Source organism: Sardina pilchardus, chromosome 19, assembly GCF_963854185.1.
Source record: "Sardina pilchardus chromosome 19, fSarPil1.1, whole genome shotgun sequence".
In the NCBI taxonomy this organism is placed as follows: Eukaryota; Metazoa; Chordata; class Actinopteri; order Clupeiformes; family Clupeidae; genus Sardina; species Sardina pilchardus.
The window spans coordinates 8,794,476-8,811,975 of record NC_085012.1 but is presented as its reverse complement, the minus strand read 5'-3'; the positions used below and the strand labels follow the sequence as shown (position 1 = coordinate 8,811,975).

Here is a 17,500-nt window from a genome sequence, read left to right as displayed (position 1 = left end):
CAATACCCACCAGCTGTTATTATCAACTCAGTGAACTCAGGAAGGATCTCCACCAGGAGATTATGTCAAATTATTAGATTCAGCCTTCTCCACCATGGAGGATGGCAATGAGTTATTTGCTAAGTTCATTCTTACTTTCTACTTACTTTCTAGAACACTAGTGAAAAGCCATCAGTCTGCCTACAGTGTCAAGTTAAGTCAAATTGCCTTGACTCTTACCGTTAAACGTGGCGGAGTGCCACCTGCTGATGTGAATAAGCATTTCTTATGGCAATTCTGCAGGGGATGTTGGGATGACACATTAATTACAGAACTGCAGTTGGAATAGAAAAAAAACAAGACCCACCACCATTCACAGAGCTGCTGACACTATACGCTAAAGAGAACAAATGACTCTAAAGCCACACAAATGAAACAGCACCTACAGTAGGTAGCAAGCAACATGCTACAATAAATTCCCAGATATCATGTTCTTGCCAAAAAGAGGAGGTTACCCAGCTTAGCTCAGTCACTGCTCCACTGAACACTAAACCAGCCTGCCACTCTGACTGAAAAATAGTAGACATCCAAAGCAAAGACCAGTGGTGTCAAACCACAAAAAGATAATCAGAACTCAAAAGCTGAAGCAAAACCTAAACCTACAAACAAGCAACACATTGTCCAGCCTAGACGATAGCACTGCTTTAAATGTGGTGAAGATGGACATACAGCAAAATCCTGTATAGCCTAATCCTGCATTAGTGGTTGACAAGACAAGACAATTCCAGAGAAAACAGAGTGAATGAGAGTCCAATAGACCTTGGAAATTCGCCTACAAAATGGAACCAAAGCTGCCATCTTTGCCCATATAAGGTGTTAATTGAAGCGAACTGCCTATGGCCAGTTGTATTGCAAGTTTACTCTGGGGTAGCAAAGATCAAAGTGTGTCATCTTTACCAACCGAAGATCACAGTATCCACTCAAAGGCAGAGGACAAATCTGTGTAGCGCAAACCATCTGCATTTCCAATTTCTTCATCCCCGCAAGAGTTTAACAGGTGCGATAATTCAAGATCCCCGTGTTATTCTCTCATAGAAAACATCTCAAGATACCAGATTTCCTTTTTTGGGCAAAAATGGTGGCTTTTTTGTAGGCGAACTTCAGAGGTCTATGATGGTCACAACTCTTTAAACTGGACTTTGGAAAAAATTTCCCAAATGTCAGCTAATGGTCAAGCTGTCCCATATCTGAGATACAGTATGTGAAAGTCACCATTCCCTAAAGACTTCATAAGAGTAGATATGGAAGTGCCAACTAGCATTGGTTGTCCAAGACCTTCCCTCACAGCTCCATGTATTAGTTGGCATGATCACATAGATGTGCTGTAGAAAGACTACTAGACAGGTCATTTGCTCAACTTTTTGGGCCTAGTTTTCTGTCAAAGTTTTCTCAATGGATTCCTGGTCAGAACCCCTATTGAAACAGATTAAGACTTGGGGCATGTTAAATTTTGTCCAAAAATTCAAGATGGCCGCCGTATGGGCAATTCCATATCAGTTGGAACAGGTCCGACACCATGGTCCTCAGTTTTTCCTGATTTTTGGTCAAAATGTTCCTCCATGTCTCATTAGAGGAAAACCAACATTTTAGCTTGGTATCTTGTTTAGTTTCTGAGATATGGCTCTTCAAATGTGGATAGACGTGTCCTAAAAAAGGCTGAAAATGCCTGTATTTAATGAGCACCACTTTTTTTTAAACCCCTCTCCTGTCTTAAGCCTACCATATTATTTTCTAAAAATTTGAACACTGGGGCAGTACCCTGTTTAGTTGTCCAATATCACAATAGTTATAGACCATAAGAGAACAAAAACAGGTTTTTTGTTTTTCATTGCTTTAAAAAAAATATGGGTTTGTTTCGATGAATAAGTCTTCAATGGTGGGAAGGACGATAATTCCTTTGTGAAGGACTATAATTCCTTTTTTTTCGGGGTACAGAAAAAGAATGGAGACATTAGATTGTGCATAGACTACTGCAAGTTAGATCGAAGAATAGCAAAGGACACATATGCTCTTCCAAGTCTTCAGGACGCTTTCATGGCTTTGACTGCATCAAGATGGTTTTCCGGTCTTGACTGAAAATCTGGTTATTACCAGATAGAGGTTAAAGATTGCCATTGGTAAGTAATTCAGCCAATACATGGTTAAGGGCTACATCATTTAGCCTTTTGAGTTTTGATTCAATAATTCAATCAGTCAAGGACAATATTTAGTATTAGGAAACAAGTGGGGGGTTGGCTAATTCAGAAATGTTCATTCAGAAATGTAGCTTAAAAATCTATAAATACTGAAAGTCTGAAATGAGGTTTTGTCTTTCTCCATGGTGGTTTCTCTTTGCGTAGAGAGGTCTCATACACATCAGCCAATCAGGCCAAATGTATAGGGTCGGTTACCTTGACTCGCATATGATATCCTATTTTTATTCCATAGGGTTTAACATAATATTGGTCCACCCTTTGCAGCTACAGTATGTATAACAGCTTTTCTGGGAAGGCTTTTCACAAAGATTAGGAGGTGTTCTTTTGGGTGAAGCGAGTCAAGTTCATCCACACCAAATTCTGTCATCCATGTCTATATGGACCTTGCTTTGTGCACTGGTGCACAGTCATATTGGAACAGGAAGTGGCCATCCTCAAACTGCTCTCACAAAGTTGGAAGCATGTAATTGTCCAAAATCTCTTGGCTAATGCTGAAGCATTCCGAGTTCCTTTCACTGGAACTGAGGAGCCAAGCACAGTTCGGGGATGGCCCCTTCCTGCTCCAGCACCAGGGCTTTGATTTTCCTTAATCATCTAACTGACCCTGCTTTTATGTGGGATTTAATTCCTTACAGACAAAATTTGATCTCAGCCAAAAATTATGAAATTTAACAGTTAACACTGTGAATATTTGCCTACCCATATATAGGCTACCCAATAAATAATAAATCGGCAATCAAAAATAACACGGACATAGAACAAACTTCCATTTCCAGACTTTTATTTCAAGTTTTACAGTATACAAGACAAAAAAATGAGAATGCATAATACTACATTGCAGCTAACAGTTAAGAAAAGATTCATTTTAAACAATCCTGTCCCTCTCCGTGCCTTCATCTTTCACTAGTTGCCAGCTAGCGAGCAGATTGTATTTATCCTTTAAAACAATATTTCAATTAAAAACAAGAACTTCAATGCAAAGGTATTGTCAGAGCAAATGACACGTGACATTAAATGAAAAATGAATGTGTGTATCATCTTAATTTCTCTTAGTTAATGTTCATACCATTGCATGTGTGACACGTCAGTGTCATTCCATACAACAATAATAGCATCATTTCAATGAAAATATGAATGTGCACGGCAAGATTCGAACCAGCACATTAATGGGCGCTTTTGGACATGCGTCTTCTTCAGAGTCAAGAAAGTTTAGACTCTGAAGAAGACGCATGGGTGTAAAAACGTTAGTCACCTTGCACCATTAAAAGCATTAAAGTATGAGTGCTCCGGTCTCACTCCTTGGTCCTGGTTTGACCTTGGTTCTCTCTACTGATCCCTGTGTCCTTTTCTGTGAGCACCAACCAGACTGAAGCGCAAGTGACCCCCTGTTATTGGCGCTTTTGGACACTTTATGGTGACAAACCTCTACAGATGTCCATTGGCCTAAGTCTAGTTAGTAGCACGTCAATCTCCTAATCTTAAGGTTGTTAATTTGATCCTCACACGGGGCATGGTGCTTTTTTAAATCAATATAGTAATAAGCCATGGTTATCATGGTTACCAAAAAACATGGTTCATTTTTGTAAGGGTATAAACATACAGCCAGGTGTCACTCCAAACCATCTATGGAGACTGCACTCAGAACAGACTGACTGACCAAAGGTTCAGCAGGAAAAGCAATGCTTCACACGGTCTGGCAGACAAGTGAAGATGTCAGAAAGATACAAAGACTGACCACACTGTTCATACATGCACACATATACAATATCACAGAACGCATATACAGTAAGCAATTCAATGTTCAATTTCTGAAAGAAATAAAAGAAAATAAATAATTGTTGAAACAAGGTCACTGCTTGTAATGGCATATTATGCCTCTACGAGTTTATTAGGCCATAATACTGTGTAAAATGTTTACCTGAAAATTCTGCCAGTTACAGGCTTCATGATTTGTACTGAAAGTTACTTGGTCTACTGTTAGAGACTTGATGTAGTTTGACATGACAATCTATTTCTTGAGTAAGGACATCAATGAGTTTGTAAAACGCCTACAGGCACCCGTACCAAAAATATCAAAAATATTGCCAAACTGAGAGGGCTAATGTCAAAACATGATTTAGAAAAACTCATTCATGCATTTATCTCTAGCAGGGTTGATTACTGCAATGGACTGTTTACAGGCCTTCCTAAAAAGACTATCAAACAGCTTCAGGTGATTCAAAATGCAGCAGCTAGGGTTCTCACAAAAACGAAAAGGACTGAGCACATTACTCCAATTCTTAAATCTCTGCACTGGCTTCCAGTAAGTCACAGAATTGACTTGAAAGCACTACTGCTTGTTTATAAATCAGTAAATGGAGCAGGATCTAAATACCTATCAGACATGTTTCAGCAGTACACACCTTCTCGTCCTCTCAGGTCTCAGGAGAAAAACCTGTTAGTAAAACCCGCTGTTAGAACTAAACATGGCGAAGCAGCTTTTAGCTGCTATGCAGCTCAGCTTTGGAACCAACTTCCGGATGACATTAAAAAGGCCCAAACTGCAGCCAGTTTTAAATCTAGACTTAAGACAAAATTGTTCTCAGATGCTTTCTGCTAAATGTCTTTTAATTATTCCACCTCGAGTCTTTTATGCTTTCTGTATAAATCTTTATTTTTAAATGATGTTATGCTTTCCTTATAAGTTTGATTTTGTTTTTGGAAATTGAAACCTGATGTGTGTGATCCCTCAACATGCCAGAGAATTGCACTCATGGTGAGTAGTACTGGTTTGTTCCTTCTGCCCCTGGTTGGGCAAAGGGAGATTCAGGTGAGTAGGGCCCCTGTTTGGGGATAGTTTTTGTTGGGTGTTAGTCAGCGTCAGGGACGGCTGAGCTATTGGCCCTGGACATTAAGGTCTCCCCAGTAAGAAAGGAAATACTGTGTGCGCACACAGATGGGCCTACGTCAACGAATCTCCAAAGAGTAGCAACAGCTCTGGGTGTTTGAGAAGGATCACTATCACTGGTTTGCTAAATTAGACTCTGGCAAAGTCTATCTGTTAAAAACAGACCTGTCTTCTAGTTATTCCACCTTAAGTCTTTTATGTTAATTATTCTTTATTGCTTTCTTTTTATTTTTTACTTTATTTTATTATTATTACTATTATTATTATTACTACTACTCTTTGCTCATCTATGCTTTTATCTGCTATTCCTGTTTGGTTTTTGTTTATGTAAAGCACATTGAATGACCTCTGTGTAAATAAACTTGACTTGACTTGACTTGACTACCATGCACTGTGATAGGCGGGGCCCATCACAGTACCTGGCGACTGTAACAACCTGTCCTTACCTTCAGTGCTTCCTGTTATCATTGGCATTTGCTGGGCAGACATAGAAGAGACTGTGTTGCTTGTTCATATTATAGATAGATAGATAGAGAGAGATATACTTTATTCTTCCTGAGGGAAATTTTAGGACATATGTTGTCGTTGTCGATAACAACGTAAGGATAACTAAAGAAGAGACGTTTGAGCTTGTTCCAGTTCACGTTGAGAGAGATTGAACCTGTCGGCAGCAGGTAAGTGATCTATACTTTCATTCTTACAGTACTTTCTCAAACATGTAACCTATTTCAGGTTTGATAGCTATTCCGTAATGTATTAACATGTTCTACCTGTCTACCTGCATTATAGACTATACCTGGCTATGATTTCAAAATCACTTATAGTCCAATAGTCTATCCAAGAGATCCACATTTCTCAAACATGCGATGTTCTAGAACATGTCACGTGCGGTTTGAGATCGTTCTCTAAAAGTTTTATTTTGGGCAACCTTATACTATAAAGGTTCATTAAGGCATCTAAGTGACAGTAATTCTTTTAAAGTTTAATTTGTTAACACTGGATTAAACGGAAAAAAATATACAAAATGGTTCATTCATAATGGTCCAAACACCATTTTGAAAGAATAGAACAGGTAGTAGCTCCGGCCATGTGCTTCTGGCAGTCAGGGCAGCCATTTCGCCGGCTTTTGATAGCGGAAGGGGCGGGCTATGTGCAGTCTATGGTCATGTTGGCATCGCCATCGCAAACTATCCCATACATTTCCTTAAACTTTAAGTGCAGTTGAAGTATAATTTCCAAGTTTACTTTATGAAGTAAGTTTAGTATAAATGTACTTGTGGTATACTTGTAAATGTACTATTTAATACTTGTTTGGACTGAATTGGCCCACTTTTTAGTTTATAACAGTAAACTCATAGTACAAGTAAAACAAGTGCACTTAATATCTTTACATATTTAGACCAAATAGAAGCCCATTTGAAGATGGATGGAAGAGGAGAGTCGAGAGGACTATGCGGCATCATTATTGAATACTTTAAAGACTCCTTCAGACCAAGAGGGGCCAAGAAAGTTACGGCTAATGTGGACGCTGCTGAGAGAAGGGAAAAGGAAGATGATGGTAATAAAGCTTCTGGAGAACTAAAGGAAAGATGGATGTCTTGTCTATGGTCTTTTCCCATACACAGTAAGTAAATGTTTTTAGCTATTACATTAGTTACATATTCACCGGAGATCTTCATTGAACTTCTCTTGTAGAGTAGGAATGGAATTTAGCCATCAATTGCCTTCCTCACACACCGAAACACATCTGTGTAACTTATACTTTGGTCAGCACTCTAAAAATATTATAACTCTTGAGTGAAGCCTGCTCCTACCCTTATGAGCCATCAATTGTAACCTATCTCATCCCTCTCAGCTCCACAGTTAGCTCAGGACATGTGTTTTATTGTGATCATGTGTCATGTAAAATGAGATAAACAACCCATTCTTACTATAACCCATCAGTGTACAATGAAGCTGAAGTATGTCCTTTTTTTTGTCCAGTCCTTGTTCATGACGCGAACGCTCCTGCTGCCCAAGCTGCCAGTCAGCAGTCACACCCGGGAAGTGCCCTAACGGGTCTGCCACCACCTAACCCGTCCTTGCCTCTAGTCCAGGGCTGTGGGATCTCCAAGTGTCCTACAGCTTCCCAGCCTGCTGACGACGAGGCTGTCTCTGCCCCAAAGCCTGTTGCTACTGCAGGCCAACGAGCTGCTGCTGCACCTCCACTGCCAGCGGACCAGACCTCATCCCCACCCGGCACGTCATCTTCTGGTGAGGACAGCATAAAATTAATATATGCTTCAGGAGGGTACAAAAATTCACATTGTTTTCCCACCAGAAGGCACTCCTTAAACAGGGAAGAGTGGGTAGGGATACGTTTTTGGAAAGGCCCCATGTGTGCTTGCCAAAGAAAGTTCCCAGCATCTTAAGGTGCCCCTTCCCCTGCCTGTGTGGTGGAGCAAGTTGGTTTGTCTCTAAAGTGTTCATGTCTCAGACCTCCTGTGTGAGGCATGAAATGTGACATATGAAATGGTAAAGTGCCTTGAGTGTTCAGAGCAGTAGAAGAACTCCATATAAATGCAGTCCATTTACCACTTACAGTTTACTTTACTGTATTGTACTCCATACTACTACTAGTCATAACCACCACTGAGGTCACCATTGTTTCTGTTTTCTTTTTAGGTGTATGCTATATGCTTAAGGTTGTGAAATAATTATCCTATCAAAGTGGAGGCCATTTGTATGTATATACTGTATCAACTTATATTTTGTTTACTTCCCTCAGTGACACAGAGGAAAATATCTAAATCATCGCCCATCAACAAGACAACCCATATTGCAGAGGATGAGGGGACTGAAAGAACAAAGAAAGATGATGGAGATGCGACGACAAAAGGTACTGCCCACTGTGCCCAGCATAACATTAGAATTCCATCCCTGTGCTGTACAAAAAAACACTGACCTGATCACTCTCAAATTGGGTGTAATTAAGTTTAGCCGTAAATTTATTCCGTTAATGTCACAATTGTATTCCATATCTCATCCCTCTCAGCTCCACAGTTAGCTCAGGACATGTGTTTTATTGTGATCATGTGTCATGTAAAATGAGATAAACAACCCATTCTTACTATAACCCATCAGTGTACAATGAAGCTGAAGTATGTCCTTTTTTTTGTCCAGTCCTTGTTCATGACGCGAACGCTCCTGCTGCCCAAGCTGCCAGTCAGCAGTCACACCCGGGAAGTGCCCTAACGGGTCTGCCACCACCTAACCCGTCCTTGCCTCTAGTCCAGGGCTGTGGGATCTCCAAGTGTCCTACAGCTTCCCAGCCTGCTGACGACGAGGCTGTCTCTGCCCCAAAGCCTGTTGCTACTGCAGGCCAACGAGCTGCTGCTGCACCTCCACTGCCAGCGGACCGGACCTCATCCCCACCCGGCACGTCATCTTCTGGTGAGGACAGCCTACAATTGATTTATGCTCCAGGAACATCACCTCCAGATGAACATTTGTATTTGTATAGCTGTGTGTACTTTGACCTTCCAAAAAAGTTGGATTCTAGTAGTTTATATCCACAAATCCCATTTATTCGTCTTGAATGTTTTCTTATAAAAAAAGTGGAGAAGAATATTGAAGAATTGTATGAAGATCTAGGCCTATCTGAAGATCTTAAAGGAAGAGGTCAGTCTATAAGCCTATGTGCAGCTAAATTCATTTCAAAGGAGGGTAAATCCTCTAAACCTTACAATCAAAGGAAGCCTTCCGAGGAAAAATGTAAAAAGACTAAATTGGCAAACACAAATCACATTGAGTCAGTATTTATAACATGGTTGACTAATGAAATTGGGAAGTTAGATTTCGAGCCAAGCAAATTGTATATACTCTTTAAAGAAAGTTGTTGTGTGGGTAGAAAACTTCATACCCCTTGTCTGGAATATGTCATTCATCAAGTAATTGATTTAAGTAATAAGCATGAGATTGAAACAAACATCAAGTTTTCTGGTCTATCTGGTGAACCACTGAACAACTTTGTATTATGTGTTAACTCTTACCAGCACAAAGTATATTACCATTCAAAACTAAATTTAATTAGCCAGTTTGATTCTATTTTAAAATCTGTATTTTTTAATACAGATTCTAACTATGAGAAAACATTCAAGGAACTATATAGAAAGTATGTAAGAAACTATAACATTCCCTTGGACAAGCAGCATACATGGACGGTTCTTTCTAGATCTGATAATATCAGTGAGATAGATAAGGTAGATTTCTTAGGACTAAACTTTCCACAAAAGAAAGGAAGGAAAACAGACCACAGTGAAGATTGTCTCATTCCTGACATTTTTAATTCCTGCACAAGTGAACATAAAATGGTGTTCATATTCACTACAAACTCCCCTTGTTTATATAGAGATCAGAAGACCCCTTGTATGATGAATTTAGCAGAACTGAGCTTCAATTTAGGTCTAAAGAATATTAAGACAGTTATTGGTTTTAGTGAATTCTATGTATACCAAAAAGGACAAAATGTATATTCAAGCTATAGCAACGAACATATAGTACAAGCTTGGATTAAGAGTATCCAATGTATTCCATATCATACTACTCTAGTACAAGTTAGATTAGATTAAATTCAACTTTCTCATCTTAAATCTCTGCCCATCTTTTTTCACTGTCTTTTAACACAGATAGCGTGTTTGATGTGTGTTAAATGTGTTTTGTGGGCAGTGCACTTTACTTATTTATTTATTCTGATTTGATTTTACATATTTTATTTTATTTGATTCTATTCTATTCTATGTTGTTTTATTTTATTTTAATACTTCATGCTATTTAATTACTTTTATCCTACTGTCATTTTATATTACTTTTACTTTTTACTTTTATTTTCATCACTTTTTTCCTACTGTTGTCATCATTGTTGTGGTGTGCAGCACGTTGGAAACCTCTTCTTTAAATTGTGCTATATACTGTAAATAAAGTGTATTGGATTGGATTCAACTTTGTCATTGTGCAGAGTACAAGTACAAAGACATGTACAGTATACAGCTATGTGCAGTGTGGTAATATTATAAGAGTAGTAAGAACTAGATGTGCAAAATATGACCACCACTCAGTTCTGTCCATTCTGTCAACAAAAATAAATGACGTTTGTCAACTTGTCTGTAGCCTACAATGTAAATTACAAGTTAGACCATTTGAGGTGGACCTGGGGAGGAGGTGGGTTGCAAAGCAGCGAGCAGAGAAAGCAATGATGGTAAACGGACTGATGCAGCTTAAATAAGGCGCCCTAATGAGAGCGACCACTTGTGAGCGAAGGGAACAATCAGCTGAGCTGAACAGCTGATGCGGGCTGAGTTTGGAATAGCCAATAAGAAACTGACAGCAGCTGACAGCGGGCTTGACTGCGCGGCCTGCCAGGACTAACGCAGAATGCTTGATTTATATAAGCATGCGTGAGAGAGCGGCGATCCGCACACCGGAGAGCTCCCCAAAAAAGTTCCTATTTATTTGTGAAGTAACATTTCGAGCCCTTGCAGCCCTTCCTCAGTCACTTTTTCTTTGAACCATATACACTATATTGCCAGAAGTATTGGGTCGGTTACCTAGACTTGCATAATATGAGCTTAAGTGACATCCCATTTTTTATTCTGTAGGGTTTAATATGACATTGGTCTGTGGAGACTGCACTCAGAACAGACTGACTCACCAAAGGTTCAGCAGGAAAAGCAATGCTTCACACGGTCTGGCAGACAATTGAAGATGTCAGAAAGATACAAAGACTGACCACACTGTTCATACATGCACACATACGGTATACAATATCACAGAACGCATACAGTAAGCAATTCAGTGTTCAATTCCTGAAAGAAATAAAAGAAGATAAATAATTGTTGAAACAAAGTCACTGCTTAATGTAATGTCATATTATGCCTCTGAGTTTATTAGGCCATAATACTGTGTAAAATGTTTACCTGAAAATTCTGCCAGTTATAGGCTTCATGATTTGTACTGAAAGTTACTTGGTCTACTGTAAGAGACTTGATGTAGTTTGAAATGGCAAACTATTTCTTGAGTAGGGACATCAATGAGTTTGTGAAACGCCTACAGGCACCCGTACCACGTGATAGGCGTGACCCATCACACCTGGCGAATGTATGTCCTTGAGAGACTAAACCTTTAAGCAGCACGTAAGTGATCATATACTTCATTATTTCATTCTCACAGCACTATTCAGGTTTGATAGCAATTCTGGAATGTATTAACTTGTTCTACCTGTTTACCTGCTAGTCTAATAGTCTATCCAAGAAATCCACATTTCGCAAACATGCGATGTTGGAGAAAGTGTTACGTGTGGTTTGACAACAGTCTCTAAAAGTTTCATTTTGGGTAACCTTATGTCTATATTAAAGTTCATTTAGGCATCTAGGTGATGGTAGGTCTTTCAAAAAGTTTAATTTGAAAACACCAGAATAAACGGCATGAAAGATACTATTCTATCTATCATCATCGGTAATGAATAAAACAGGAAATGGCTCTGGCCATGCGCTACGGGCAATGTCAGTACAGCCATTATGTCGGTGTTGATGCTTGTTTCGTGCTCATTTTGATGTAAATTGGTACAGTCATTTCCATTGGTAATCTGTCATTGTTATTAAATGTCCTTAAATTGTGTAAATGGACACTGTCATCAATATTGAGAAAATTAGTCAATGTTGATTGTTGTTTGTCTGTTGTTGATCTAGAGGGCGGTATTACACACTAACACCAGCGGCTGCTATGCCTCCACCACCAGCGGACCAGACCTTGTCCCAACCCGGTACAACACCTTCTGGTGAGGCCAGTATACGATTAATATGTTCCAGGAATGTACAAAACCTGACTTGATCACACTGAAACCATATTAGCTTATCAGCATACTATTAGAATTCCATCCCTGTGGCTTTACAAAAAATATCTGACCTGATCACACTCAAACTGGGTGCAATGGAATTTAGCCATACATTTAGTCTGTAAACTTCACAATTGTATCCCATATACAGTATGTAAACGTGTATACATACTGTATTTGTATGCAAATATCAACTTCTACTCTGTTTACTTCCCTCAGTGACACAGAAGAAAAAGGAAAAATTGCCCATCAAGAAGACAAGAGCTAAGGATGAGGTGACTGAGATGAAAAAGAAGAAGGAAGATGATGGAGATGAGAAGACAAAAGGTACTGCCCACTTTACCCAGCATAATATTAGAATTTCACCCCTGTGCTGTACAAGAATTCACTGACCTGGTCACACTCAAACTGGGTTAAATAAAATTTAGCTGAGACTGATAGGCTGTCATGTCTTACTCAGGACAGACAATACAGCCACAATAGATTAAATAAATTGCAAGGGGTGTCTCCAGTTGAAACAGATACAGTAGGTCATCTAGCATGAAAGATTCTCCTGTGAGCTCAAAAACATTTCCTATCGCTCCATGCAGCACACCTGCCCAGCGTTATGGACTGCTGCACAGACCTCAAAATGGAGAATTCATTCCGAAATGGTACAGTTGATATGGGAAAGGTTCAGGGAGGCCCTCGTGGACCTATTCACATTGAGGGACACCAACTGTCAGTTATGGTGCTCAATATTGAGCACACGGATACGCTGTCACCCTTGGCCCGCTTTATTGGGCAGGTTTGCATAACAAACAAGGAATTTGACTCTGGTTAATCGTTACACTCAAGTACAACACTCAACAATAACATAACAAAACAGTAAAAAAGAATAAGGGCAGTAATGATATACAGTATAAGAATAAAGGAATAAATACAGTATGTACATTTACAAATAAATAGATGCTAAGGGTGGCCTTGTTGTCCCTGTCAAGGTATACCATGGTCGTGGACAACCCAACAGGTACTGGCAAGGCGCAGGATGCAATATACAATGAAGAGAGAGTGGGAATAGTGCAGTATCAGTATGAGGTTTAAGATTAAATATAAATATAGTGCAAGGCAGTACAAAGCAAAGATGATGTATTAATAACAATATTGTAACTGTAAGATTGGAGTGCACATGATATGAGGTAGCTGAGCAGAACAGGTTGATTCACTTTGTTTGGTGTATGGGTGATTGCTATTTACGTTCAACAGACTGAGAGCTTGGTGGAAGAAGCTGTCTTTGTGTCGTCTGGTTTTGGCAAACAGTGCCCTGTATCGTCTGCCAGAGGGAAGGAGGTTGAACAATTTGTGACCAGGGTGTGAGGGGTCTGTAGAGATTTTTGCTGCCCTTTTCCTTACCTTGGACAGGTACAGGTCCTGGATGGAAGGGAGGTCAGCTCCAATAATCCTCTCTGCAGCCTTTATTGTCCGTTGTAGTCTGGCCCTGTCTCGTTTTGTGGCTGACCCAAACCAGTGATGGAGGTGCAGATGACAGACTGAATGATCGCTGAGTAGAAAGTGGGCTGCAGCTCCTTAGTCAGATTAAATTTCCTTAGCTGTCTCAGAGGAAGTATAACCTCTGCTGTGCCTTCTTCTCGACAGTGTCAATGTGGGAAGACCATTTTAGGTCCTGAGAGATGATTGATCCCAGCAACCTAAAGGAATCCACATTGGACACAATGTCATTCTGAAAGGCAAGGGGGGTGGGGGGGAGTGATGGGGGACTTTTCCTAAAATCCACTGTCATCTCCACAGTCTTCTTGGGGTTAGCCTCCAGGTGGTCCTGACTGCACCACTGAACCAGCTGCTCCACTTCCTGTCTGTAAGCAGACTCATTGCCATCCTGGATCAAACCAATCATGGTGGTGTTATCCGCAAACTTCAGGAGTTTACAGATGGGCTCTTTGAGGTGCAGTCATTAGTGTAGAGGGAGAGGAGCAGTAGGAAAAGGACAAACCCCCTGTGGGGCGCCTGTACTGATGGACCGGGTTTTTGATAAGACACTTCCCAGTCTGACAAGCTGCTGCCTATCAGACAGAAAGTTGATGATCCACTGACAGGTAGAGGCAGGCACTGATAGCTGAGTGAGCTTCTGATGGAAGAGTTCAGGCATGATGGTGTTGAACGCTGAGCTGAAGTCCACAAACAGGATCCTGGCATACAGTATGTCCCTGGGGAGTCGAGGTGGTGCAGGATGAATTGCAGTCCCATATTGACAGCATCATCGTGATTTTGGAGCGACTTTATAGAGTATGGGTAGGCCTAGCCCAGGGGTCGGCAACCTGCGGCTCTTTAGCGCCCCCCTGGTGGCTCCCTGGAGCGTCTTCAAAAATGTATGAAAGTGGATGGGGGGATGCATTTTTTGTTTTAATACGATTTCTGTAGGAGGACAAACATTCTTAACGATTTCCAATGCTTTAAAAATGTGCATAATACATATTAAATTTCAACATTTCTATCAATGAGGATTTGATAGCCTGCAAGCTGCGACACACGTTTCAGGGCGGCGCCGTGACAGGCAGGTGGCTGTTGTAAACTCATGGTTGCAAACAAACCGGCGGGCGTGTCATCATGGGCCATGGATCCCAAAGTGAAAAAGAGAAAGATAGCTGATGAGAACAGAGGATTTAAGGCAGAATGGACCGAATCATCTGCTTTCATTGCCAATGCGCAAGGATTGCCTGCATGTTTGCTTTGTAATGAGAAGTTGTCGAACAACAAAAAGAGTAGGCTCATTTGGAAAGACATTTTCAGGGAAGGCATGCTACATTTGCAGCCGACTACCCAGTTGAGAGAAAAAGTGTGATTGCAGTACTTCTGGAGAAATTTTGTTGCAACAGAGATAATGCATGGAAAACCGTTCACGGATGGTGATTACATGATGTTAAACTTGAAGCACCAAATATCGTAATGGAGTAGTCACATGATCGGAGTAGTCACGTGTCATTCTCTCAAGGATGTGCTGCAGGGAAAACATGTAATCATGAATGCTCATTATGTATTTGTAGCCTACTTGGTCATTTTGATAGTAGGCTAATATACACTTACAGCCTGTGTTGCCTTCATATGGCTTATATAAGGCTTTTAATTTTTTGCAGCTCCAGACAGATTTTTTTTTTTTTGTCCAATATGGCTCTTTGAACATTTTGGGTTGCCGACCCCTGGCCTAGCCTGTATACACACAGACGTAGATTAGCCTACAAACAGTATGATTCGGATGGCCTGAGGTTAGAAGCTTCTCCTGAGTCTCTCGGTTCTGGCCTTATGACTACATAGGTGTATTCTTGATTATGATGATGTATAGACACTGTCCACTTAAAAAGGTTGCTTACAGTTTTTTTCAATCGCTAACAAGCGTTTGTCCATTCAGTTGATACATTTTCAAAACTCTAAACACAGTTAGCACAGCATCAGTCTTTTGTGGCCATACCATTCACACATTTCATGTTGTTTTCACACAGTATGCAGTCAGTGAATACATGTTCACAATGCTTACATTTTCTTAACAGACAAACTATACCTCCCAACAAAATAATGAATCATTTTTGCATTATTTTCGAATGTTAACACACAACATCCCACAATAGTTAAAACAATATTCCAAACCTTAGATACAGTATAAAAACCTCTGCTTCTGCAATGTTATCAATTCAAAAGCAATATATCTCAGCTGATAATAAACAAACAATCGAATAATTGACACACAGATGATTTATGTTGGGTAAATTGGGCCAACCACAGCTGATTCCAGTCTATCTTAGACTCAGTGGCAGGGGTTATTTCTCTCTATTACATTGACACTTTTTGGAAGCAGAAACAGAAACAGACAAATACTGTAATGTCTGGACGAGGAAGAGTAAGAGTAAGGGGCCCAGAGAAGAGCAGGCCCAGTGAGAGATGCAGTGAGATGTGCAGGAGCACTGAGAGGAGCAGGTGCAGAGATTAGACACAGTAATATTGTGCTTTTTTTTTTTCACCCCCTTTTTATCTGGGCTTTTTGCTGTTGTTCAGAATGCTCTTGTGTTTCATGGATATTTTTGTTCACTGCAATGCTGTAAAACGTTTTCTGTTCTATCATAGTATACTGTAAACAGTATTTATACTGCACCTCCTGTAGGCCTAGTGAACAGTAAAAAAATAAAAAAAAAAGATTTGCTTTTTACTGGAATGCATTTGAATGTGAACATTACATTTGGACATACAGTTCCCAACCAAGACATTGAGTGTAAAGATGCTGGATTGCATGTTTTGCATGCAAATACCTGTAAAACTGAAACATAAAAGTCTATACAGTTTTTGTAATGTCAACAGTAGCCAGTATTTTGAAACCTAGTGCACTCTAATTGACTGCATGTATCTTGTGAAGTGAAAACAACCTTCATTCTTTGACAAAATAACTTCATTTTGTGTCAGGTTTCCAGTGTTTTGATAAAGTTAGTGTGTGCAGAGAAAAGACGAGTTAGTGTATATGTAACAAAATGTGGTGTAAGAACATGGAATGTGCTTTTGAGAGGAAAATTATCCATTTGGCCAATTGTGTTTTGTAGGTGAGAGTCTGTGTTTAGAGTTTTGAAAATGTGTCAAATGAATGGACAAACGCTTGTTAGCGATTGAAAAAAACTGTAATCATATTGTGGTCTAAATGTGCATGTCGATAGTTCCAGAACATCCAAGTTTTACGTTTACTAATTTTGAACTCTTCAATAAAAGGAACTCTGAGTTATCTGACCAACTGCTTGTGATACGTAGTTTGTTTAACCCATATTGTGGATGCATTTCAATGGGAAGATAAAACAAAACGGTTTTGGAGGAACGTGGAATATTAAATGCAAACAACTTTTCATTATAATGAAATTGCAAGAAAATAGCCACACCGGATCATTTTTGACCTACTTACCGGTATGCCTCTATTGGTTAATGTGGTAAAGTCTTGGAGTCTTTGTAACTGGCACCATTTGATTCCCTGGCCCTGGAAATGTGGGTTTAGCAGTGGGTTTAGCCGTTACAATCAACAGTCTAGCTTATTCAGAAGCCGAGATATTACAAATTAAAGTGTTATGCAAATTAGTATTTTTTTTAATTAGATAATGCCTCATTTGCATATTTAAACATAAAATGATTGAAAACTTGTAATAAATTATTTTCTTAAAGGAATACGCCACCCACAAATTAAATTAAGCCAGTCTCAGTCACCCCCAGAGTTAGAACAGTGAAAAAAACCTGATTAAAATCCGTCCGGGCATTGTCCTGCTTTGGGAGCCATGTGTTCAAAACGAGTACAAATCATGATGCAAAATCGAACGAGGCTATTACCTGGGTAGATATTTACTTGGAACTATATTCAGCCTCATCACAGGCGAAGCACCACTAGATAGGCGCAAAGTTCTCACGCAGCAGCACTTGAAACCATCCCGTGAAGTTCCAATCGAATCTAGAAGTTGGGAGTTTTCAAGTGCTACGTGAGAACTTTGCGCC

At 39.9% G+C, this 17,500-nt stretch overlaps 1 protein-coding gene and 1 long non-coding RNA gene across 2 annotated transcripts in view; both read left to right on the top strand.

Moving 5' to 3' along the window:
- Positions 1-5,655: 5,655 nt before the first annotated feature.
- On the top strand, positions 5,656-9,811 carry LOC134066539 (uncharacterized). Its single transcript, XM_062521903.1, has 6 exons — positions 5,656-5,795; positions 6,521-6,745; positions 7,105-7,374; positions 7,889-7,999; positions 8,284-8,553; positions 9,789-9,811. Exons 2-6 carry the CDS (start codon positions 6,544-6,546, stop codon positions 9,809-9,811), a joined length of 876 nt encoding a protein of 291 aa, XP_062377887.1. The 5' UTR covers positions 5,656-5,795; positions 6,521-6,543.
- A 1,429-nt stretch (positions 9,812-11,240) lies between these two features.
- LOC134066374 (uncharacterized) overlaps positions 11,241-17,500 on the top strand; it is a 7,279-nt gene continuing 1,019 nt past the window's right edge. Inside the window, exons 1-3 of the long non-coding RNA XR_009936416.1 lie at positions 11,241-11,291; positions 11,847-11,935; positions 12,212-12,319. This is a non-coding gene — a long non-coding RNA (uncharacterized LOC134066374). The remainder of the gene's footprint in view (positions 11,292-11,846; positions 11,936-12,211; positions 12,320-17,500) is intronic.

Excerpts from the sequence above, each read along its gene's own strand:
- LOC134066539 (XM_062521903.1), top strand. The coding sequence starts at position 6,544 with ATGGATGGAAGAGGAGAGTCGAGAGGACTATGCGGCATCATTATTGAA. Across the intron at positions 6,746-7,104 it reads ATGGTCTTTTCCCATACACA|TCCTTGTTCATGACGCGAAC; the intron begins GTAAGTAAATGT and ends TTTTTTGTCCAG. Across the intron at positions 7,375-7,888 it reads ACCCGGCACGTCATCTTCTG|TGACACAGAGGAAAATATCT; the intron begins GTGAGGACAGCA and ends TACTTCCCTCAG.